The sequence below is a fragment of the Trachemys scripta genome, chromosome 2 (genome assembly GCF_013100865.1).
Source record: "Trachemys scripta elegans isolate TJP31775 chromosome 2, CAS_Tse_1.0, whole genome shotgun sequence".
NCBI classification, from domain to species: Eukaryota; Metazoa; Chordata; order Testudines; family Emydidae; genus Trachemys; species Trachemys scripta.
Window position 1 is genome coordinate 265276696 of NC_048299.1, and position 25466 is coordinate 265302161.

At 41.9% G+C, this 25466-nt stretch overlaps 1 protein-coding gene across 3 annotated transcripts in view; it reads right to left on the reverse strand.

Annotated features, from left to right (window-relative positions):
- ASAP1 (ArfGAP with SH3 domain, ankyrin repeat and PH domain 1) overlaps positions 1 to 25466 on the reverse strand; it is a 293429-nt gene that overhangs the window by 71260 nt on the left and 196703 nt on the right. For all 3 annotated transcript variants that reach the window (XM_034763623.1, XM_034763624.1, XM_034763625.1), the window contains 4 exons: positions 22928 to 23015; positions 18551 to 18599; positions 9312 to 9475; positions 7418 to 7551 (listed from right to left, as the gene is read on the reverse strand). In XM_034763623.1, coding sequence (XP_034619514.1) covers positions 7418 to 7551; positions 9312 to 9475; positions 18551 to 18599; positions 22928 to 23015 — 435 coding nt within the window. The remainder of the gene's footprint in view (positions 1 to 7417; positions 7552 to 9311; positions 9476 to 18550; positions 18600 to 22927; positions 23016 to 25466) is intronic.

The following is a 25466-nucleotide window of genomic DNA, read 5'->3' on the forward strand; positions in this document are numbered from 1 at the left end:
GAGGAGGAGGAACTCTGCTGTATCACAGATTTCAGGATCGCAGTGCTGAAGGATGCATCTGCTGAAGATGCTTGTGCCAGGGTGTAATGCCTAGTAAAGGTATGCACAGAGTCTCATGTTGCTGCTCTACAGATTTCCAGGAGGACATCCTGAAGAGATGCCACTGAGGATACCTGGGCTCTGGACGAGTGGGCTCTGACACTGTGGAGGAGCTATTGCAGCCAACTCATAGCATAGCAGGATGCAACCTGAAGCCATTTAAGAAGTCTCAGTGAGGAGATACCCTTTCATATGTTCAGCAAAGGAGATGAATAGTCTAGGGGATTTCCTGAAGGGTTTTGTCATCTGCAAGTAGAACACTAAGGCTCGACAAACATCCAGAGAATGGAACTCTGTATCTTCTCTGGAAGGTATATGACCTGATTTAAGTAGAATTTGGAGGGAATCTTTTGAATTAATGTAGGGTGTTACCTCAAAGAGACCTTATCCTTATGGAACGCCCTGTAGGCACGGTATACCGCCATAAGAGACCCACCCTCACCAAACTCTTCTGGCACACATAACTGCAGTCAGAAAGGCCACCTTTATAGACAGATGAAGAAAGAAGCAGGAGGCTAAAGGTTCAAATGGAGGATTCATGAATATTGCAAATATGAACAAGACTGAGGTCCCAAACTGAAGTAGATTTTAGCACCAGAGGAAAGCTTAAGGCCTTTTGAAAAAACTCACTGTCATAGAAAAAAGAAAAGGAGTACTTGTGGCACCTTAGAGGCTAACAAATTTATTTGAGCATAAGCTTTCGTGGGCTAAAACCCACTTCATCAGATGCATGTGGTGGAAAATACAGTAGGACGATATATATACACAGAGGAAATGAAAAAATGGGTGTTGCCATACTAACTATAATGAGAGTAATCAGTTAAGGTGAGCTATTATCATATCATATCATATCATACGGTGGGTGAAGACCAAAAAGTTCTCCACCAGAGGAAGGAAGGCATTAATTGTCACCAAATGCATCTGCAGCAAGCTGAGGGACAGACCTGATGTTTTTAAAGAAAGAAGGTAGTCTGAAATGGGTAGTATCTCTGAGCCCTGCGGAGACACAGTAACTTCTCACTTAAAGTCATCGCGGTTAACGCTGTTTCGTTGTTACGTTGCTGATCAATTAGAGAACATGCTCATTTAAAGTTGTGCAATGCTCCCTTATAATGTTGTTTGGCAGCCACCTGCTTTGTCCACTGCTTGCAGAAAGAGCTAGCTGGTAGGGGCTTGGAAGAAGGGTGGACCAGCAGGCCCCCATCAGCTCCCCGCTCCCCTAAGTTCCCTGTGCAGCAGCCGCCCAGCAGGCTAGCAATTACCAGGCAATTCAGCTGTCCCTCCCCCCACTGCCCTGTGCTGCTCCTGCCCTCTGCCTTGGAGCTGCTCCCGGGAGCCTCCTGCTTGCTGGGGGGGGGAGGGGAAGTGGGAGGGGTGCTAATGTCAGGGTGTCCCTCTCCTCTCCCCCGCTCCTGTACCCCCAGCTCCACAGAGCGGGGAGGAGGACACACGGCAGGGCTCAGGATGAAGGGAGCTTGCTGGCAGCAGCTGCTATCTCAACTTGCTGATCTCCTTAAAAAGGCAATGTACTTAGAGTGGTGCCAGTGTAATTAAAGGGGCAATGCACGTCTCTCTCTCTCACACACACACACACACACACACACACACGGTGTGTCTCTCTTCCCTCCATTCTTGCTGCCTTGTAGAGTGTGAGGCTACATTAACAACAATGTGTTAACCCTTGAGGGCTCAGCTGAGTGCTAGTTCATCATTTAGCAGCAAGGCATTCGCTGGGAAATATCCCACCCTCTGACTTCACCACCTCAACCAAACTTCATACTCAGCATTGCTGTGTACCGTAATAAATTGTTTATTTAAAACTTATACTGTGTGTGTGTGTGTGTGTGTGTGTGTGTGTGTGTGTATACATATATAAAATATAGTCTTTTGTCTGGCGAAAAAACATTCCCTGGAACCTAACCACCCCCCATTTACATAAATTATGGGGAAATTAGATTCGCTTAACATCATTTCACTTGAAGTAGCATTTTTCAGGAACATAACTACAATGTTAAGCGAGGAGTTACTGTATCTGATGGCGTTGGCACAGATGGAAAAATCTCTTATTTTGCAGCATAACATTTTCTTATAGAGACTTTCCTGCTATTATTAAGGATGGATTTTACTGCCTTAGAACATGAACTCTCTAAATTCATCATCCATCCAAATACCGAGCTATTAGACAGAGGGATGCTGGATTAGGATGGATGGTCTTGCCTTTGTCTTCAGTCGGCAGATTAGGAACAGCTGGTTTTGTATGCATAGACTTGAAGCTATCTAAAGGATGATCAAAGCTACCTCGGCCACCAGGGTGCTACTAGGATTACTGATGCTGTGTCTTGCTTGATTTTCCTCAGGATTTGAGATAAGATGGGAATGAGTGGGAGAGTGTACATTAGCATCTCCTATCAGCGTATCAGGAGTTGTGTCCCTGAGCTGCTCCAGAAGGGTAGTCTGGGCATTTCTTGTTTTCTTCGGACACAAAGGCATCCACAAAGGGAATTCCCACTGTCAGATGTGCTGTACCACTGAGCTGTGAAGCATCCAGTCATCGTCTCTATGGATGTTCCTGCTGAGGCTGTCCCCTAGGATGTTCAGTACTCCCACGAGGTTCACTGCTGAGAGACAGATCTGGTGTCGGATCAGCTTGATCACTTCCATGCAAAAAGGCATAGATTTCACTCCTCCCTGTTTGTTTATATAGTATACTATAATCATAGTCTTCGTGGGCTAGAACCCACTTCATCAGATATACCATCTGATGAAGTGGGTTCTAGCCCACGAAAGCTTATGCCCAAATAAATTTGTTAGTCTCTAAGGTGCCACAAGGACTCCTCGTTTTTTTTACTGATACAGACTAACACTGAAACCTATAATCGTAGTATCTCACATGACCGGAACATACAGGCTATGGAATCTTTTGCGGGCTTTGTGTACTGCTCGCAGTTTTTTGTGAATCTTGGATTCTTGCTGGGTCCAAGAGCACTGAACCATGTTTGCCCAGATGCACACCCAAACCCTATAAGGATGTATCCATTATTAGCTTCTTTGTGGATGGACAGGAAACAAAGGGAACCCCTACACACACAGCTTCTCTGTCTTCCCATCAGATGAATGAGGTCAGAATACTGTGGGGAAGTGAGACTTGCTTGACCAGGCTATCCCTGTTCAGAGCATAACCACACCTGGAAACACTGGAGATGGAGCCTTGCAAAGGGAGTCTCATAGGTACAGGGCCATGTGGCCTAGGAGGATCAGGCAGGATTGCACTGACATCTGAGGGCTCAATCAAAGATAGATGATGAAGTCCCTCAGAGCTTGGAATCTGTCCTGGGGTAAGTATGCTTTGGCTGTAATTGAATCCATAGCTGCTCCAATAAAGTCTATAATTTACATGGTAATGAAAGTGGTTTTTTCTAGGCTCCCTAAGGATTGAAGGACACTGACAAGGGATACATCATTGACTGCACTTCTTGGTATGATCGACCCCTGAGCTGCCAGTTGTTGAGGTAGGGAAATATTGGAGTGACCTGGTTATGAAGGTATGCCGCCACAATAGATAGTACACCTTTATGAAAACCCTCAGGATGGTTGAGAGACATAAGGAAGTACTCCACATGGATAAAGGTTTAGGCCCACTATAAAGTGCAGGAACCTCCTGTGTGCTGGACAAATGTGTATGTGGAAATAGGTGTCCTTTAAATTGAGAACTGCAAACCAGTCATCTTTCTTCAAAGAGGAGATTAGAGAGGCAAGATGACCATTTTGAATCCTTAACAGTGGATGAAGACATTCAGTTGTCTGAGATCCAGAAAGCGTCTCCAGCCTTTCTTCTTTCTGGGGATCAGGAAACATCTTGAACAAAACCCCCTTACCCTATACTGAGGAGAGACAAACTATATAGCTCCAGCTGGAGCAGGGAGTCTACCTACTGTCTAAATATTCTCCCATGAGAGGGGGTGCCTGAAAGGAGACAGGGAGGGATGTTTTCTGGTAAGGATGAACAGAAGTTTTATAAGATATCTGGTGGTGACAATTTCTGGGACCTGTTAATGCACCATGATATGATGCCATGCTGGGGAGAAATGGGCCAGGTGGCTACTGAATGACGTGTGGGTGCAGGAAGGCTGGTTTGTGACTCTCAAGGGTCCTGTCAAAAAGATTTCTTGGCAGGAGCCTGGGGCTGGTGAAAGAATGACAGAGATATTCTGTCTGATGCACTGCACTCTGGTGCTTCCTGGAAGGCTGATAGGCCCTTTTGTAGTAAAAGAGCTGAGAAGTGGGACATTGCTTATACAGTGGTTGTGTGGAGTATTTTCTCCAAGGTGCTGGGATGCATATACCCAGGAAGCAGAGAATTGCATGACGGTCCTCACAAATATGTAATGACTCATCCATTTTGTCACTGAACAGGTGGCTGCCCTCAAAGGGAAAATCTTCCAAAATGGCTTGAACTTCCTTTGGAAATCCAGAGGACTGGAGCCATGAAGCTTGTCTCATGACAGCAGAAGTCGCCATGAAGTAAGAAGTGATGTCTGCTGTATCTAGAGAAGCTTGAAGGAACGATCTAGCTATCACTTGACCCTCTTCAATCATGGCTTGGAAATGCGATCAAGCTCCTCGGGTAGGTAGTTTGTGAACTCAAAAAACTTCTTATAATTAATAAAATCATACTTAGACATCAAGGCTTGATAATTTGTAATGCAAAATTGTAGGCTAACCAAGGTGAAACACTTTCATCTGAAGAGGTCTACTTGTTTCATGTTCTTGTTGGAGGCAGCAGACTTAGGTTGGTGTAGTCTGTTACATTCAGTGATGGCCTATACCACTAGAGAGTTCGGTGTGGGGTGTAAAGGTAAGTTTTTCGTCCTTTTAGAAAGAACAAAGTATTTCTTCTCCATTCTTTTCAGAGTGGGGGGCATATGTGAATGGGTTATGCTAGACCTTTTTTGGCCAGCTCTAATAGAGCCTCGTTGATTGTAAGTGCCATCTTGCTAGGACCTGCACTCTGAAGGATATCTAGCAACTTACGAGTGGTATCCTGAACTTTTTCCAGGGGAATCTGGAGTACTTCTGCAATTCTCCTCAGGAGATCTTGGAACTGCTTAGTCACCGGATGGTGATGGTGAGGCAGGTGCAACCACCTTATCAGGAGATGAAAACAAAAACGCTATTGGGGAGAGTAGGTCTGTTGGTTCAAGGTGCTCCTCCTCCCCATAGTGCTCCTCAGTGGGCAGGGGTTCTTCCTTATGAGGGGACTCCTGTCTGATCCTCTGTACCCAGGAGGTTTTAGATACGGATCTCAGTGTGAAGGACCATATGGGTAAGCAGGTGGTGCTATGGGGAAGGATACCACTGGTCCTGAGCTGGGCAGGGTCCTGTAGGATAGGGTGGGTGCTCAAGAGCCTCTGGAACCTCTCTTGGGGGTAATCTTGTATCTTGGTACTGTCAGTGGACCCACTGTCTCAGTCTCAAACTTTCCGGAAGAATATGAGTCCTCATTGCACCGGTGGAGCTGCTGGTACCAGTTATCTTGTAATGTCTCAGAGGATCATAGGTACCAGCAAATGGCCAGCGATGTGAGAAACTCTCTGCTGATTACTGGCTCAGAGAGGATTGGTGACCCCAGGTCAGAATATTCAGCCAGGTCATCAAGCACAGTACATCCTGTCCTTGAGGAAGGTGAGCAGGAGAAGCTTCTACCTCTTGGCAGAGCCAGTGGTGCTAATTTAGATCAGGCAGTGAAAGCTGGTACTGCTGAATCCTTCTTCTTGCTGTGGGACGGTACTAGCCGTGTGGGCAGCTGCTTTCTTTCCCTCACCAATGCTGACGCTGGCCCTTCAGCAGTTGGTAGTGTCAGAGCACTCTTGGTTCTCAGCACTGACGAGACAAGCCCATGCTTCCTGTAAGCTCCTAACATAGCCACAGCAGGGTGCAGAGTCCCACCAGACTTTGAGGCCACAGGGGAAGAAGTCCACTTCTTGGATCATGACTTGGGAGGGGATTTCTCTCGTTTTTTGAGAGAGTGCTCCCAGCTGCTCTGCCTCCTAGTCTGTAGCTCTTCCCTCTGATGATCTGGAGTCTGCTAGCACTGTGGCTGCATGGGTACAATAAGGTGCCTCTGGCCAATGCACAGAGGGGTCTGATGACCTAATGTTGAACTGGATCATCAGGGAGAGTTCCACCAGGAATCTTCTGAATTGCAACATTCGATATTGCTGGGTTCAGAGAGGAAATGAATGACAGATGCTGCACTTGGAATGGATAAGGCAATAAAAACAAGTATTGTGCAAGTCACTAACCAGGAAGACCCACGGGCAGGCTACACAGGACTTGAAACTGGGGATCTCAGGCATACTAAGTACCGCAAATGAGGGGTAAAACTCCTACTAACACTATCTAGCTAAATACTAAAACTAAGTAACTAGAAAATGGTAAACTATTTACAAAAAACTGGAATTTGAAGCAGGAACATTAGCAAAGTTGTAGACACTTGGAGAGGTTCCATCTCAGACAAGGGGTGGTAAAAAGGAACTGGAGAGGCGGTCAGTCAGCACCACCCTTTATGCACTCAGTTCAGAGCACAAGGAGGCAGAGGGTGCAGGTGTGGACCAATGAACACTGCTAATGAAAAATCTACTGGTCTCAGGCACAGGGTGTGCATGCGCACCTCAAGTGGAATACACATAGGGACCATCATTCGGAGAACTTCAGAATTACCTTCTCCTTAAATCCTAATAATTTGTACATGTTCCCCCCCCCCACTCAAACACTTTTCACAGTTTCCTATGCAAAACATAAATCTTTTTCTAGGTCAAACATATTTTGTTTGAAACATGTCAAATTTCACTTTTGTCTTCTCCTACATCCAGTTCACAGCATCTCTTATCAGTGCAGGATCTTTCCCTCCAAATTACAGTTTTATTCAATGCAATTTAATGGCAACATTCTGCACTCTCTTATAGATTGCAATTAGCTTCCCTTTCTCTTATCATGCAAAGATTTTGTCAGTGGCTTTTGATTCAGGATCAAGACTACCTAACGAAAGGTAATATTCGAAGTATATCAATACTGACAGCAGCAAATAATACATCATTACGAAAAAACTTGATTCACTAAGAAAATAAAATTGATAAATGGACAAAAGTATAAGTAGTACAAGATAAATTCTTCTCCACAGTACTAGCAAAATGTGAATATACATTTTTCTGTAAAATATGTCCTTTAAAAAATAAGTAATGGTACATTATTCTATATCTGGAAGTATCCCTTATATGCTGAGTATCTGACTAAAGATATAAAAACTACAGAGACTCACCAAGAGTTCAGACGTTCCTAATTTGTCTAGTTCCAAAGACTGGATTCGAGAAATATGAACACCCATTTCCCTATGTATTCCAGAACACTCTATACAGGTTAAAATGCCCAGGTTCGTTGACAACCAAGTTGGATCTGTAGAAGAGGTTGAGAAATAAAATACTCAGCAAATATTAAAAAGAGTGAAAGTTATATTCTGTAAAAACCAATATTCCTCAATGAAAATGACTTCTCTTAACAAAAGCAACTTAATTATGAATATCTCATGCTTTTTTTCAAAATTCATCACCAAACTCAACCAAAAAGTTAATAAAATGAATTTTTCCATGAATCAAATTAAGTTTGTATATTCTAAAAATCGACCACCTATCTACAAACATCTAGGCCAAAATTTTCAAACCCAGGTGCCTAAACACATATTTAGGCACCTAAATGTAGTGCCCATCCCCCATATTTATCCATTTTGGCCTTAATTTTTAATGCTCAAAGTGTATTTTTTCATAAAGGATTCAATTAAGAAACATTTCACTATGGATGGAATGGACATCCATAGAGGTAACCTTTAAACTATAGGGCTGGCCCAGAAATAGTGCTCTGCACTGCCATGGGGGCATCCCTAAGTTTAATACCCAAATAGTTCTCACATCATGAATGTTGCAAAATGAGCATGTTCAATGCGTGACAGTTGTTGTTTTTTCTTGGAAAACTTAGCAGCAACAACATGGGCAGATTAGACAAGAAAGACAAGTGGTTCAAAATGAGCCTCATTCAGTCTTTCTTGACCAGATAATTAAGTGCCCACTACATGAAGTCTTGAGTCAAGAGCTTAAAGCAAAAAGAAAGAGGAGAGATGCTTGGGACTTCATTAAAAATACAATGTGGCAAAGGTTAATAAAAAATGTTTCCCCAGATTTCCAGAGATTTAAATGATAAACTACAAACTATTTATCATCTTTCAGTATTTAAAAAGCAGTATTTTTCTATGGTTGCAATATTCTACTTACATATCTATCAATCTAAGCATTTCTAATGTACCCATCATTGTAGAATGTAGCTACAAGTATAATATTGGTATCTGCTACCTGCCAGAGATATTATTCTTCTATCTATCCCAGTCCTCCATTCTGAGGAACCTCCTTATGATATGAAAGCAGCAGCTATCAAGCAGTATAAACTTAGTAGCCCAACAATGATTTAATAACTCTTAATTGTCCTCAAGCTCAGACAAGGGAAAATGACTGACCTGTAATTCTGCGGCTCTGAAGATATCATTCCGAAAGGATTCTTACACTGAGTCTTTGCTTCCTGGCACAAGTGTAGGAAAACTACCAAAGTTTTGAAGATTTTTGGCACCGATGGGTAAAAGGATAAAGCACAAACCAGGACACCCTATTGACAGTTGTGTCAAGCGCTTAGCTTAACTGCAAACCAATAAGGGGGTGGTTTGTGCATCGCCCTATTACCATTGTCCTTAGGGTCCAGAAATTTTAAGATCTTTGGCAATTCCACGCATCTCATGCTATGAAGCTGGGATCCAAGAATAAGACTCCTGGAGGATTACATCTTCCTTAATCGCTGCCTAAGCACGACTCACTTCCAAGTAGCTTACAAAAACAGTGATGCCAAGCAATTTCCATTCCACTGCAATAAGGATCTGGAAAGAGTGCAACAACATCAGCAGTTCAAATCCCACAATGGGGCTTGAACTGCTGAAACTGAGTGCAGATAACACGCAACAGTGATGAATGAGACTTAGAACACTTGCTCTTTTAAACTAGGGTTGAAGGCTACACTACATATTGCTTAGAAAGTTAATCTGCACTCTAAAAACTTTTTAAAAATAAGTTATTTTGCTTGAAATAAGACATTTGGTGACATCATGTAAATTAAGATACCTGGTGATCCACAATCACAACAGACTTCATTTCCGGGTAATCTCTGTATATCATCAATAATGGCTTTTGTTAGATCCTCTAAACTGTTTTCCCCTGTGCTCTGCTCTCCGCGGAATGCCATGTTTAATGCTTCTTCTTTACTGTTAGTCAATACTGATATCCATCTAGTATAAAATGAAGGGTTTTTATGAAGATTGTTTTGCAAATACAACTTTACCTATAAACTATAGCAAGTTTGCAGGTGAAAGAACAGGGTAGACGTGGAGGGGAGGGAGTATACTGGGGGAGAGACTGAAAAGAAAGAATGGGGGAAGGGCAGAAGTAAAACAAAAATGAGAGAAGGAGGAACAAAGTAAAACAAGGGGAAAAGATTTTTAAATTGCTCATCAAAAAGTGTTTGAATTAATGTACTGGAACAATGTGTGCCATCATATGTAATTCCTGGGTTTTGCAAGTGGGTTAGAGCCTGGGAGTGGATAGAGACTAAGGGCCAGATTTGGAATGTAGGTACCTAGGTACTTTTGAAAATATATCATTAGGCACTTATCTGCATCTTTAGACACCTAAATTCTTTAAAAAATCTGGCCCTGAGTTTTTCTCTTTAATAGCCCATATACAAGGACTATGAAGGCCAAACAGACGGGACAGGTCAGGAGTAAAAATGGGACAGGATTTTAGAAAAGAGGAGGAAAATAAGAATAGAGAGTAATGGAGTAACAGTAGTGGCCAACATTAAGACTGTTAACTGGTAAAATGTGATCTTACAGATATCAACCTGCAACTTAGTCAAGTTAAAACAAATCAACAGAGAGTTAAAAGTTGTTTCAGGTATTATACCTGTCCTGAGTCTACCCACTGATTTTTAAGGGTTATACAACAACATTTTTAAGAGTGTATTTCTCTCACTTCCTGTTGTGTGAAAGACCCAAACTAAGAGGGGACATTGACTAACAGCTTTTACAAGGGAGTTAGAAAAAATGGCTACACACTAAGTGCTGTCTAATATATCAAATGAGCAAGCTGAAAAAACAAATCAAAATAAGAATAAAATCCATTTTTCCCCCCTCCAATCTCTCTCAGCTACAGTAATTGTTTGTTACTTGGAGCTAAAGCAGATAAAATAGCACATTTCTGTCTAAAAATGCTCTAGCTCCTCTTAACCAATTTCCTGCTTAGATATTTCAACCTTCTATACTCAGTGTGTGATTTTTTTTTCCCAGTGTGCTGTAATGTCTAGGTTCAACTGAATGGATTGATGATGAAACTTTAGACCTAATTTCATAGTTTCTAGATTGCAAATACTAACACATGTGAGTAACTTTAGAGACATAAGTAGTTTAATGGGGAACTCATACGAATAAAGTTACATCATAAATGTTTGCAGAATCAGGGCCTGAATTTGTATTTGCACTCACATACTCACTTTTTTGTTTTGTGATTAATACACAAAAGATGAATCTGGGAACAAACTGTCTTTCCAAAGAACTTGCAAAGGAAGGTTAGTAAAAGCAAGCTTAACATGTCCCCTTCCCTCCCCCTGGTAAATGTAAGCATTTCCACTATTTTCCCTCTATAGTTCTGTGTACGGAAACATGTGCCACAAATAATCTGAATTTGTAAAGTAAAATATATAAACACACTCTAGGTGGCAGTCATTTGCAATTTTGCTGATGAAGACCAGTTTGAGAAAGAAAAAGGAAGTATTCTTGGTTTCTGATATTAGCATAATCCAGATAAATTTAGGTAATGTACAAACTGAAATATTTGTTCATTTAGAAATTGGCAACTGGCTTAAAGAACTTGTCAGCAGCTACAGTTATTATAGTTCCAATTTAATTGCAATTAGGATAAATAGATTAACATCCAACCTCAAATATACAATAGCAATTTAAAAAAGCAACTTTCAATCACCATCAGAAGTAATGAAAATTAGAAGAAAAATAGGATGTGTGAGCTGACCACAGGTTTGATCTAGAGTTTCAAGCATTCTTTTATTTACTACACTTACATACAGCAATAACAATTCTCTTTTTATTCCTTTTAGCCAAGGAAATGAAAAATTCCATATAGCTGCACCTGACACAATCTCTGAAAAATTCAGAGCACAAAGTGTCATACTGTGTGCTGTAGCTAGAGATTATCAGCAGGGCCAATTTAACACAAACATTCATGCCATTTATATAACAAAATTGCTCATTAGCACTCCAAATGGCAGAAATATAATATACACATTATTCACTGAAGAACAACTCCCTCTCCCAAAACCTCAAACCAGTAAAATGGCATTTTAACCCAATATGACATTACCAAGTGTCCTATGGTTCTCTATTTTAATCATAGCTTTGTTGTTTTGTACAGTTTCTGTTTGAAGTACACAGAATGCTTCTGCTTCACTGTATGAAGCCACTGGACTCAATGTAATATGCAAAGATGATCAGATATAAATTTGTAGTGTTAATGAGAACCAGTTGCACAGTGATCCAATCTTATTATAGGCCAAGGTTCTGCAATCTCTACCACAATTAAGTAGTTGTCCAGCTTTCCATGTTGTTTCTTTTCCTCAGGTGTCTAGATATTGGACATCTTTCTGTTTTTTCCGAGGACTCCCTTATTGCCCACAGGTTTCTGTCATTGGTCTGTTTTGGGGGCAGCGTGCTGAGCCAAGTAGCCTACTAGGCTAGACTGAGAACTTGCTAATGAGGTTCTAGTTTGCTATCCTTTGATTCCTAATCCCTTTAGGATCCCTTGACAAGATGGCAGGGCTATTTCAGGGAGAACAGGAATTCATAAAAACAGCTGCTAAGCAACTAAAGGAACTAGCAAACAGGGAAGTTTTGCAAGGGAGTTGAGAGAGGGACTGTGGGACCCAGATACACCTAATAAAAATCCTTTAAACTTAGTACAACTTCCCCCCTCCACACACAAAATAAAATAAAATAAAATAAAATAAAATAAAATAAAATAAAATAAAATAAAATAAAGAACAAATAAATCCTGCAAGACTAAAAATAATACAGGCAGAAGTCCAGCAGTATAGTGAGGGGCTATCCATTTTTTTGCACTGAATGCAGCATGTAGGATTGCATACATGTACATTCAGTGCAGGCCTTCAGAGATAGACTACGGGCTCTTGAGACCAGAGTGGCTGAACTGGAGATGCTAAGGGAGACAGAGAGGTACCTAGAGAAGATTTTCAGGGACACAGCAGAGTGGTCCTACCCCTAACCTGATAGCCTTTCTGCTGTTAAGGAGGATGAAAGTCTCAAGGAAGGAGAACGTCAAGCTGGAGCAGAGGAAAACATTCCCATAACTGGGTCCCTCCTTCCAGATAATGTCCTGGTATCCTCTCGCACTTGAGATGCATCCCCCAATGAGTGCTCCACTGTAGGGGTCCCTGCGCTGCTGATCAGAGAATTTCAGTAGCAGTGTCCACTAGCTCCCCCACCCCCACTGTCTCTCCTTGTGCCTTGCCATGAGTCAGTGCGCGGAAGCTAACCCCCGCCCTCCCAGTTCTTTCTCTACCGCAGAGTCATTGACAAGAACTCCAAAGTAGATGGGAGGAGGGTGGGTTGTCCTATCCCTGCTCTGGCGAGCAGTAGCATGGACATTTCTTGTTCAGGTATGTGGCAAACAAGTCTGTGTCAGCATCCCCCACCCCCTGGGCAGACTGTGAAGCACTACTGGGTATAGCTACTATTCATGGCGGTGTGGGAATTTACAATTGAGACTGTCTGCCATCAAGTTTTGTGTACCTGGGAGGTAGGCCGCTGACAGCGTGGGAGATACACCAGTTCCATAGTCTCATCACTTCCGCACAGAGGGAAGGAGACTGGGCTCCCTCTTGTCGATTTATGTAGAATATACAGGCGATGTTGTCTGTTAGGACTTTCATGTGTGACCCTCTGTTCAGTGGGAGGCAATAGGCGCAGGCATCCTGACCACCCTTAGCTCGAGGAGGTTGATGTGGAGGGATATCTCCATGGGAGGTCACTTTCCTTGTGTTGTAAGGCTGTTTAGATGTGCTCCCCACCCTACGAGGGATGGGTTGGTGGTGAGAAGCAACAAGGGAGGATTCTTCATGAAGGGGATCCCTTTGCTAATGTTGGCTGGGTCTTTCCACCAGTCTAAGGAGGATATTACCCTGGTGGGCAGTGCCACAAGAGTTGTAGGCAGCCTGGCTGATATTTATGGGCTGTTTTGGACAGTCTCTGTGAGTGTAGCCAGAAAGAGTAATCTGTGCTGAGGTAGGAGGGCCATGGTCAAGGTCGGCGCCTATAAACTCCAGGTCCTGTACTGGAGTGAGGGTTGATTTCTGGGTGTTGATCTGTAGCCCAGCTCTGTAAACAAGTGCATTGTGGATTTGGTGACTCGGTGAGTCTCTTGGAGAGACCAAGCTCTGAGGAGGCAATCATCCAGGTAAGGGTAAATCATGATCTCTTGGCAACATAAGTGGGTGGCCACTACTGAGAGAATCTTGGAAAATACTCTCGGGACCAAAGATAACCCGGGAGTACCCTGTGCTGGTAGTGATCTCGTCCCAGGGTGAATCTGAGAAATTGCCTGCGAGTTGGTAACATTCAGATGTGAAAATATGCATCCTGGAGATAGAGGGCTGTAAATCAGTTTCCTTGTTCCAATGCTGGAACAATCATTGCTAGTGACCATCTTGAATTTCAGAGCTTTGACAAACTTGTTGAGAGCACTGAGGTCTAATATGGGTCTCCAGCCCCCTTCCTCTTGGGTATTAGAAAATACTGAAAGTAGAACCTTTGCCATGTAGATGTTGAGGTACTGGTTCTATGGCTCCTAACTGTGGGGATTTCCCGCTCTCTTTTTCAACTTATAAGAGGGGTCGGTGGCTGATTTCTTCACCCCATGGCCCTTTAATGTTGAGGGCTGTGGGGAAGACTCACGTCTTGGCATGGGTCCAGAGAAGGTCTCAGAGCCACCTCCACAAATATAATCTTTTGCCTTAGCTCTCTGTCCTTGTGAGACTGAGATCTGAGCTACTGGCAAAAAGTCCACTTTTGAATGTGTCCTTTCCCGAGGCAATGAATGCACCGTGAGTGCGTATGTAATGAGGATAGCTTCATTGCAGGAGAGGATTCTTGAAGCCTGGAGAACCGGGCATGCCTCATTTGGAGGGAAAGGTCCCCAACAAGAAGGGTGGGAAGAAAGAAAATAAATTCTATCTATACACACACACCTATATCTATCTACATATAAGTATAGATATATTTTAGAATATAAGGAAAAAATAAAACACTAGATTACTACTAAAAACTAGGCTCGAGGCTACAAAGAAAGCATGAGGTAATAGTCGCTAACGGACTGCTAATAGCTCTGTCTCTAGTCAGGTGCGGTAGAGAACGAACTGATGGGTTAGCCCGCATGCACTGACTAGCCTCGTGGCAGGACATGAAGTTCTCTGATCAGCTGCGCCGGAATACAAATACACCTACAATGGAGTTCTCATACAGTGGAGCACCCACAGAGACACTACTTGAAGAAGAACCACTTGGTAATAGCAACCATAACGTAATTAAATGTAACATCCTTGGGAGGAGGGAATCCACCACAGTAGCATTTAACTTCAAAAAGGGGAACCACACAAAAATGAGGAAGCTAGTTAAATGGAAATTAAAAGGAACAGTAAAAAGAGTGAAATGCCTGTAAGATGCAGGGAGACTAATTAAAAACACCATAGTAGAGGCTCAAGCTAATGTTATTCCCACAGCATTCTTCCCCCCGCCCCACAAAATGGCAAGAGAACAAAACAAAACAAAACAAAAATGCCACCATGACTAAACACCAGATCAAAAGAAACAGTTAGAGGCAAAAAGGCAACCTTCAAAAATTGGAAGTCAAATCCTACTGAGGAAAAGAGAAAGGAGCATAAACTCTGGTAAATCAAGTGTAAAAATATAATTAGGTAGACAAAAAAAGAATTCGAAGAGCAACTAGCAAAAGACAAAAACTAACAGCAAGCCTACCATACAATCAGTGGGGCCACTGGATGATCGAGGTGCTAAAGGAGCACTCAAAGAAGACAATGCCATTGCAGAGAATCTAGATGAATTCTTTGCCTTGGTCTTCACTGCAGAGGATGTAAGGGAGATTCCCACATTAGAACCATTCCTTTTAGGTGACAAATCTGAGGAACTGTCCCAGATTGAGATGTCAATAGAGGAGGTTTTGGAATAAATTGGTAAATTAAATGGTCACCCTGAACAGATACTCACCCAAGAGTTCTGAAGGAACTCAAATACGAAATTGTGAAACTACTAACTGGTATCACTTAAATCAGCCTCTCTACCAGATGACTGCTAATTGGATGATAGCGAATTGTAATGTTAATTTTTAAAAAGGCTTCAGAGGCAATACTGGCAATTACAGGCCAGTAAGCCAAACTTCAGTACCAGACAAATTGGTTGAAACTAGTAAAGAACAGAATTATGAGATACACTCATGGAGAATACTCAACACAGCTTTGTAAAGTGAAATCATGCGTGTCAGAATTCTTTCATGGTGTCAGCAAACATGTGGACAAGGGTGATCCAGTGGATATAGTGTCTTGGACTTTCAGAAAGCCTTTAACAAGGTCGCTCACCAAAGGTTCTTAAGAAAAGTAAGGAGTGATAGGATGAGAAGGAAGGTCCTCTCATGAATCTGTAACAGGTTAAAAGATAAGGTAGGAATAAATGGTCAGTTTTCACAATGGAGAGAGGTGAATAGCAGGGTCCCCCAGTGCTGTTTAACATATTCCTAAATGATCTGAAGAAAAGGGGTGAACAGTGAGGTGGCAAAATTTGCAAACAATACAAAATTACTCAAGATAGTTAAGTTCAAACCTGCAAAGAGTTACAAAGGGATCTCACAAAACGGGGTGACTGGAGAACAAAATGGCAAATGAAATTCAGTTGATTAGTGCAAAGTAACGCACATTGGAAAACATAATCCCAACAATACATATAAAATGATGGTGTCTAAATTAGCTGTTACCACTGAAGAAAGAGATCTTCACGTTATCAAGGATGGTTCTCTGAAACCATCTGCTCAATGTGCAGTGGCAGTCAAAAAAGCTAACAGAATGTTAGGAACCATTAGGAAATGGTTTCATAATAAGACAAAAAAATATCATAATGCCACTATATAAATCCATGGTATATCCACATCTTGAACACTGCCTGCAGATCTGGTTGCCCCATCACAAAAAAAGATATATTAGACTTGGAAACAGCTGTATCACCGATCAAATCCGCAAAATTACACAGATGTATGTAATGCTATTTGGGTCACTCATAAGTACTTGCCCAAAACACACAGCACTTGAATAAGCAGAACTACAGGAATTTGTTGTAGTTTAGAGTGGTTCGTATTTCCAAAACAAGCAATATGTCATTAGTTTTCATCAACTTACTACCTCTAAATCCAGTGAACTTCTCAAGGCTATTTGTAGGTCTAATAAGTTCCATTTAGCAACAACAATATTAAAAAAAATACTCCAGAACAAATTAATTCTCTCAGCTACTGAAATTGAACCGTATTCTTTTATTTTGATAAAACGTACTGAAGCTTACAGGAAATAAAATCATTGTGGGATCTCAAACTAGTCTGACAAAATAATCAGAGGGGAAAATATCTGCTGTAACAAAATAACTACTTTAAATGACTGGGTCTCAAAATGCAAAGACTAAAAGAAAATTAAATATATTATAGCTTGATCTTTCAAATAAACTAATATAGTAAAAGCAAATGTATGGCAAATATTTCAAGATCAATTGTGCATCAAGTACACTGCTGACTAAATATTTTAAATGGCATTATTTTCTTCTCACACAACAAATGAAGGGAAAATAACATGGTGCTTCCCAAACAGACAATGTGCAATGTCAGCTGTAAACAAGACAGAACAGTCATCTCTCTCAATCTGCAGGACTGACCTAAAGCTTTGAAGGATTCCATGTGCAATGTGAGGCTCCTTCCCTGCTCACTCCCTGTCTGTGAATGGGCCTCTAAACCATTGCTTCCCCATGTCATCTACTTCTCCGCCTGCCAATTAGCTCTAAAGGCTTCTCAAATACAAGACAGCAAGCATACAAGAAGCAATCTGAAACTAGAATACAGATGAGCAGATAAGGAACAGTGAAGCTGAGATGAAGGAGGCAGGCGGGCACCAGACCTCAGTCTGGGCATTCCACCACCAGCTTTCTTCCTGGAATTGTCAGGTGGCAGTGGAGTGCAATGTTCTACAGCAGTGGTTCTCAACCAGGGGTATGTGTACCCTGGGGGTACTCAGAGATCTTCCAGGGGGTACATCAACTCACCTAGATATTTGACTAGTTTTATAACATGCGACATAAAAAGCACTAGCAAAGTCAGTACAAACTACATATCATACAGACAGTAACCTGTTTATATTTCTCTATATTCTATACACTGAAATGTAAGTTCAATATTTATATTCCAATTGATTTATTTTATAATTATATAGTAAAAATGAGAAAGTAAGACATTTTTAAGTAACAGTGTGCTGTGACACTTATATTTTTATGTCTGATTTTGTAATCAAGTAGTTTTTAAGTGAGGTGAAACTTGGGGGTACGCAAGACAAATCAGACTCCTGAAAGGGGTACAGTAATCTGGAAAGGTTTGAGAGCCACTGTTCTACACAACCACACTGCTATCAAAGCCCTACGGCTACCAAAAGCAATACGCAAAAGACAAACAGAGGAATGTGAATCAGAGAACACTAGAAAGTAAGGGAGAGTTCTGCATTGGTAGGTAGATGGATAAATCTATTGAAATAATCTATGGGGGCAAGTAATGGCATTAATAAAGTAATTAATAGAAATGACTAGATTCCAAAGTATATTAAGACTCAAAGAGAAGGTATTTTCTGTCTCCCATTTCCAGTACCGTACTCTACATCTAAAGTGGCAGATGTATGGTTTTTTCTGCAGTGAAAATGGTGAGATAGGGTACAGATAATTAATTCTACTGTCTTCTCCCCCTCTCCCAGAGTTTGTAGGCTTCAAACCTTTTGTAACCCTTACCACTCTTCACTCTGATGAATGGCAGTTTTCACGTACGACTTTCAGCATAGCAAAAAATCCAGGGAACAAAGGCATATAGCGTTTTTCCACTAATTGAACAAAAGTAATTTTGCCAGTGACACATTTTGCATATTTCTAGATACAAATTTAAAAATAACTTGATGACAGTGTAAACATTCTTACGCTATATACTCTTGCTCATCCTCCGCCTGAAAGTGGTATGTTCTGTTATCTGAAATACAAACAAACAAAAATCTTTCTAATGTTGAACACATCTCACAGATTTGAAATTAATTTTAAGATGCCAAAACAGCATCTGTTACCAAAATATATTCAGCAAGTAAGGACATATGTTAACATAAGTCAGTAAGCCTATGACAGCTCTATTTTCAGTTACTAACTTTTTAATAAAGCAACAGAACTTTTTAAATAAAGAAACAGAATTGTTGACAGTATAAGTCATTTGTATCAAATGAGGGTCTGGTGACAGATATAGTTAATGGAATACAGAAGAGCTGAGGCAGTACAGTTTTTGAGTTACATTAAATTCACTTACTTTTTTTTTTGTACAGCCAGCATATTTTATTCAATTTTATGCCACATCTTAGTCAACTTGTTGAAAACAGACACCCCTATTTTTATAGAATCCATAGAAAAACACTATATGGGGCATATTCTGCCTTGTAAAATCCCCTTTGAAGTAAAAGGAGTTGCACAAGACAAAACTAGGGCAAAATTAGCCCAAAATAGGTACATTTTGTTTGGAAAAAATAAAATCAATACGAAGAAAATGTTATTGTTTTTATCACAATCAAAATTAATTTCTATGACTAAGGCTAGGATTTAGTCATGGGTATTTTTAGTAAAAGTCATGGACAGGTCATGGGCAAAAAAACAAAAATTCAGGCCCCGGATCTGTCCATGACTTATACTATAAATACCCAACTAAATCTTGGGGCAGCTGCTGCTGCGGGGGGGCGCACCCCAGGGGACTGCTGCTGTGCGGAGCAGGCCCAAGGGGGCTGCTGCTTTGTGGGGGGCAGGGGCACAGCTGCTCTAGCCACCCCGGGGACTGCTACTTGGGCCGTTGCGGCTGGCCGCGGAGCTGCCCGAGCGGCTGGCTGCAGAGCCACTCCAGCAGCGGCTGGTGTGGCTATCCCCACATAGCCCTGGGGTCAGCCACACTGGCCGCTGTAGAAGTCAAGGAGGTCGTGGAAAGTCAGGGAATCCGTGACTTCCATGAAAAACAGGGATTCCTAACTATGATACAATGCCAGATAGACAGGCACAGGTATTACTGAATGGTTAAAAGCAACAGAGGGTCTTGTGGCACCTTTAAGACTAACAGAAGTATTGGGAGCATAAGCTTTCGTGGGTAAGAACCTCACTTCTTCAGATGCAAGTAATGGAAATTTCCAGAGACAGGTATAAATCAGTATGGAGATAACGAGGTTAGTTCAATCAGGGAGGGTGAGGTGCTCTGCTAGCAGTTGAGGTGTGAACACCAAGGGAGGAGAAACTGCTTCTGTAGTTGGATAGCCATTCACAGTCTTTGTTTAATCCTGATCTGATGGTGTCAAATTTGCAAATGAACTGGAGCTCAGCAGTTTCTCTTTGGAGTCTGGTCCTGAAGTTTTTTTGCTGTAAGATGGCTACCTTTACATCTGCTATTGTGTGGCCAGGGAGGTTGAAGTGTTCTCCTACAGGTTTTTGTATATTGCCATTCCTGATATCTGACTTGTGTCCATTTATCCTCTTGCGTAGTGACTGTCCAGTTTGGCCAATGTACATAGCAGAGGGGCATTGCTGGCACATGATGACATATATAACATCGGTGGACGTGCAGGTGAATGAGCCGGTGATGTTGTAGCTGATCTGGTTAGGTCCTGTGATGGTGTTGCTGGTGTAGATATGTGGGCAGAGTTGGCATCGAGGTTTGTTGCATGGGTTGGTTCCTGAGTTAGAGTTGTTATGGTGTGGTGCGTGGTTGCTGGTGAAAATATGCTTAAGGTTGGCGGGTTGTCTGTGGGCGAGGACTGGCCTGCCTCCCAAGGACTGTGAAAGTGAGGGATCATTGTCCAGGTTGGGTTGTAGGTCACTGATGACGCGTTGGAGAGGTTTAAGCTGAGGACTGTAGGTGATGGCCAGTGGAGTTCAGTTGGTTTCTTTTTTGGGCCTGTCTTGTAGCAGGAGGCTTCTGGGTACACGTCTGGCTCTGTTGATTTGTCTCTTTATTTCCTTGGGTGGGTATCGTAGTTTTGAGAATGCTTGGTGAAGATCTTGTAGGTGTTGGTCTCTGTCTGAGGGGTTGGAGCAGATGCGGTTGTACCTCAGCGCTTGGCTGTAGACGATGGATTGTGTGGTGTGTCCAGGGTGGAAGCTGGAGGCATGAAGGTAGGCGTAGCGGTCGGTGGGTTTTTGGTAGAGGGTGGTGTTAACGTGGCCATCGCTTATTTGTACTGTGGTGTCTAGAAAGTGGACCTCCCATGTAGATTGGTCCAGGCTGAGGTTGGTGGTGGGGTGGAAGCTGTTGAAATCATGGTGGAATTCTTCCAGGATCTCCTTCCCATGGGTCCAGATGATGAAGATGTCATCAATGTAGCGTAGGTAGAGAAGAGGCGTGAGAGGACGAGAGCTGAGGAAGCGTTGTTCCAGGTCAGCCATAAAAATGTTGGCATATTGTGGGGCCATGTGGGTGCCCATAGCGGTGCCACTGGTCTGGAGGTATACATTGTCACCAAATTTGAAATAATTGTGCGTGAGGATAAAGTCACAGAGCTCAGCAACAAGTTGTGTAGTGTCATCATCAGAGATACTGTTCCTGACAGCTTGTATTCCATCTGTGTGTGGGATGTTTGTGTAGAGAGCCTCTACATCCATGGTGGCTAGGATGGTGTTTTCTGGGAGGTCACCAATGCATTGTAGTTTTCTCAGGAAATCAGTGGTGTCACAGAGATAGCTGGGAGTGCTGGTGGCGTAGGATCTGAGTAGGGAGTCCACATATCCAGACAGTCCTTCAGTGAGAGTGCCAATGCCCGAGATGATGGGGCGTCCAGGATTTCCAGGTTTGTGGATCTTGGGTAGTAGATAGAATAACCCTGGTTGGGGCTCTAAGGGTATGTTGATTTGTTCCTATGTTAGTGTAGGGAGTGTCCTGAGTAGATGGTGCAGTTTCTTAGTGTATTCCTCAGTGGGATCTGAGGAAAGTGGCCTGTAGAATTTGGTATTGGAAAGTTGTCTGGAAGCCTCCTTCTGGTAGTCAGACCTGTTCATGATGACAACAGCACCTCCTTTATCAGCCTCTTTGATGATAATGTCAGGATGGTTTCTGAGGCTGTGGATGGCATTGCGTTCTGCACGATTTAAGTTATGAGGCAAGCGATGTTGTTTTTCCACAATTTCTGCCTGTGCACGTTGGCGGAAGCATTCTATGTATAGGTCCAGACTGTCATTTCGACCCTCAGGAGAAGTCCATGTGGAGTTCTTCTTCCTGTGTTGTTGGTGGGGGGGTATCTGTGTATCAGTGTGCTGTTCAGTGTTATCTTGAAAGTATTCTTTGAGTTGGAAGCGGCGAAAGTAGGCTTCCAGATCACCGCAGAACTGTATCATGTTCGTGGGGGTGCTGGGGCAAAAAGAGAGTCCCCGAGATAGGACAGACTCTTCTGCTGGGTTGAGTGTGTAGCTGGATAAATTGACGATATTGCTGGGTGAGTTAGGGGTACCCCTGTTGTGGCCCCATGTGGCAGGTAGGATTTTAGACAGCTTACAGTCCTTCTTCCTTTGTAGAGAGGTGAAGTGTGTAATGTAAATCTCCTGTCTTATTTTAGTAAAGTCCATTTGTGTGGAGGGTTGGTTATTTATGAAAGTCTTCAGGTTGGAGAGCTCTTTCTTGATGTTTTTCTGTTTGCTGTATAGGATGCTGATCAGGTGGTTCCTCAGTTTCTTTGATAGTGTATGGCATAATCTCTCACTGTGGTCTGTGCAGTATGTAGATAGCAATGGATTTTTCACCTTCAGTCCATTTGGTATGATGTCCATCCGTTTGCATTTGGAAAGGAAGATGATATCTGTCTGTATTTGTGCAAGTTTCTTCATGAGGTTGAAGGCTATCTTTTATGAAGGAGATGAAACTGAAGTTCCACACACAGTATAGGGGGTATTTTGAACAAAGATTGATAGACTGTTAAAATTGGAGAATAATTACCTGACTGAATCTAAGCAAGCACGTTCACACATAGTTGCTACTCTTCAAAACAGTTAATTTTGTGCACAGTGCATCTTATGGTTTGCAACGGATACACAGTATAGATATTAGAAAACTTTCCATAGAAAGATGTATATAGTCATGGTCCTTGAGCCAAAATCAGAGCTGGATCCAAATATCCACAAAACTTTGTAGAAGTTTGGATTAGGAGCTTAATTTTGCACTTCAGACTCATTTCTAGTTAAAATAAAACCTTGTAATTATTTTGCTAAACAATAACATTCTGTAAAATCCCAGCCAATGGACTAATTGATAATGAATGGTGTAAATATTTATTCACTTAAAATGTCACATACGTGATATCAGATCAAAAGACTTCTTATCTTCTGCATTTGGCTTCACCTGGCAGGTTAGTAAATTCAGTTTGGCAGGTTGCCTGTTGGACTAAAGAAAAAAAAATTACCTATAGCAGTCTTGATTTAGGGCCCTTTTCCCACTGAAAGGTATTTTTTCCATTCCTTTTATGTATGGCTATAGTCAGATTTTTATCAGTATGGATGGAGTAGTACAAGAATAACATAAGCCCTTTTTTAGCAATTCCTTTTTTTGGTAATTTCAGAAGTGTCTGAAGAAATGAAGATTTTTTTTTAAAAAAAGTCCCAATATTTAATTTTCCTGTTGTGTTTAATAGCACAAAGATCCAATTGTTATAATTAAGCATTTTTGTGTTACATAATGAATACATATATGAATGCTTACGTTTTCCTTGCATTTTATTTCATTATTTCATAAAAGTAATTGAAAATAGCTAAAAAGTAACAAAACTATCTTGATAAATATATACACACACTACATAAATACACACATTTCCCTTACTGGTGTCATTTCTTCAACTAACTGGTAAAGAGGAGGTGAAACTAAGTTAACTATGCAGGCTGGCTCTGTTTTTCCAGCCAAGTTTGGTGGTTGAGGTGAATGTAGGTCCTGTGTAAATACAGAAGGGATTATTGCTGACCACTGCTTTAGTAAATATGTGTTCATAATGTGCTTTGTTAAATCTTTTTCTATATTTTCACTTACCTGACTGTGGCTCTGGTTCAGGAAGGTACTTAAGCATATGACTAGCTTTAATGTATCCATTGACCTCAACTGACTACTCACATGATCAAAGTATGTTTAAGTACCTTCCTGAACGGGCTAATATGAGCACCAGGAAGCACAATACATCTTTTCATTGATCTATACTGAAACTCTTCTGTACCCAAATCCTCAAAAGCTAGCATCTCTGTCAGCTTTCAAAATACTCCTCAGGGTAAGTACAGTAAACCTTGTTTGAGGTTTTGGTTGTCCCCTGTAGTCCTAAATATTGTAAATAAAATAATGACCAGAAGAGCTGCCACCAGGCTTATGGTCATTAAAAAGTGGTATTAAAGGTGAATGCTCAAGTCACGTGTAGAGAATAAGGCTTCAAATCAAATGTAAGAACAAGTTAGGGGACCTTCAAGAAGCATATTACATGGGTCTCAAAATATCCACCGTTAACATCCCTTTCATCCCCCATAGAGCATGCAAGCAAAACTAAACAAACAAACAAAAAATAGATCGATTCGATTTAAGAAGGATGATTTCTCCATTTCTACAATAGAATTTTGCTAATCCACAGATTGTATAATAACCATTTCTCAGAAAAATGTAGCAGAAGCTTAGTGAAGTTTATTAAGATTTTGCTATTTTATAAAATATACCACATTATATTTGTACAACTGGGTAATCTTGGTTTTGCTGGTGACATCCTCCTGCGTTCAACATATTGCTTAATGGAAGAAAAGACGCACATTTTGGCAGACACTGCAAAACAAGTTTATCAACAAGAGGAAGACAAAATATTTGGCCATCAATGTTCCGAGAGCAACCATCAGAGCAAAATGTAACACTAGAAGAAGTCAGTCATTTTACATATCTAGGGAGTGAGATGTGCAATGATGGTGACACCATGCTAGATATCAAGCAATGAATATCAAAAGCAGCAACTAACTTCCACAAACTTGAAAAGATTTAGAAAAGTAGCACAATTGGCACGGATACAAAAATACACATTTTTTACCACCACCAAGTCTGTCCTCCTTTACAAAGCAGAATTTTGGAAATCTGCAGCAGAAATTGATAAGAAGATCAACTAATTCCAAAGTGAATGCCTGCGAAAGATCTTCAGAGTCCATTGGAAAGAGTTTCTTGCAACATCAGAAACCAAGTAGAGTAAATAAACTTAAAGCACCAAACATGGTAAGAAAATGACGATGAACATATTTAGGACACACTTTAAGGATGCCACCAACATGACTTCCACATCAAATGATATTATGGACACCACCTGGGAAGAGAAAAAGAGGGCAATCTAGAGAAACATTACACGGAACAATAGAGAAAGAAGCCAAATCCATCCACTTGACAATCAAGAGGCCTGAACAATCAAGACTAGCACATCCTCTGTGGGGCTTGGGTTTTTCGGGGTGGGCACTGTCTCCTCTACCCCAACCTCCAAGCAGGTCTCATTCACTGAGCCCGGTGCTGCCACATGTTGCTCTGAAGTGGCGGCAGATGAGTGGTGCGAAGGGGGCATCGTCATCACCAGCATGCCCCACGCACTCCAATAAGGCCACTGACCGTGCTGTCACAGTGGCGCCGTAGACGTTGGCATAGCCTCAGGTGGCCAATCATGCTGGTGGGGCCTTGGCGAGGGCTGAACTGCCCTTCGGTTCCAGAGAAATCGTCTTCCGGTGACCATTGTGGGGCCGTCGCTGCCTGTGTCTGCCTGCTGACCGTCGCCATTGAAGACTCGTGTTTGGAGTGGGACGATCAGTGCTGGTATCGAGAGGACTGGTGCTGGGGGGACCA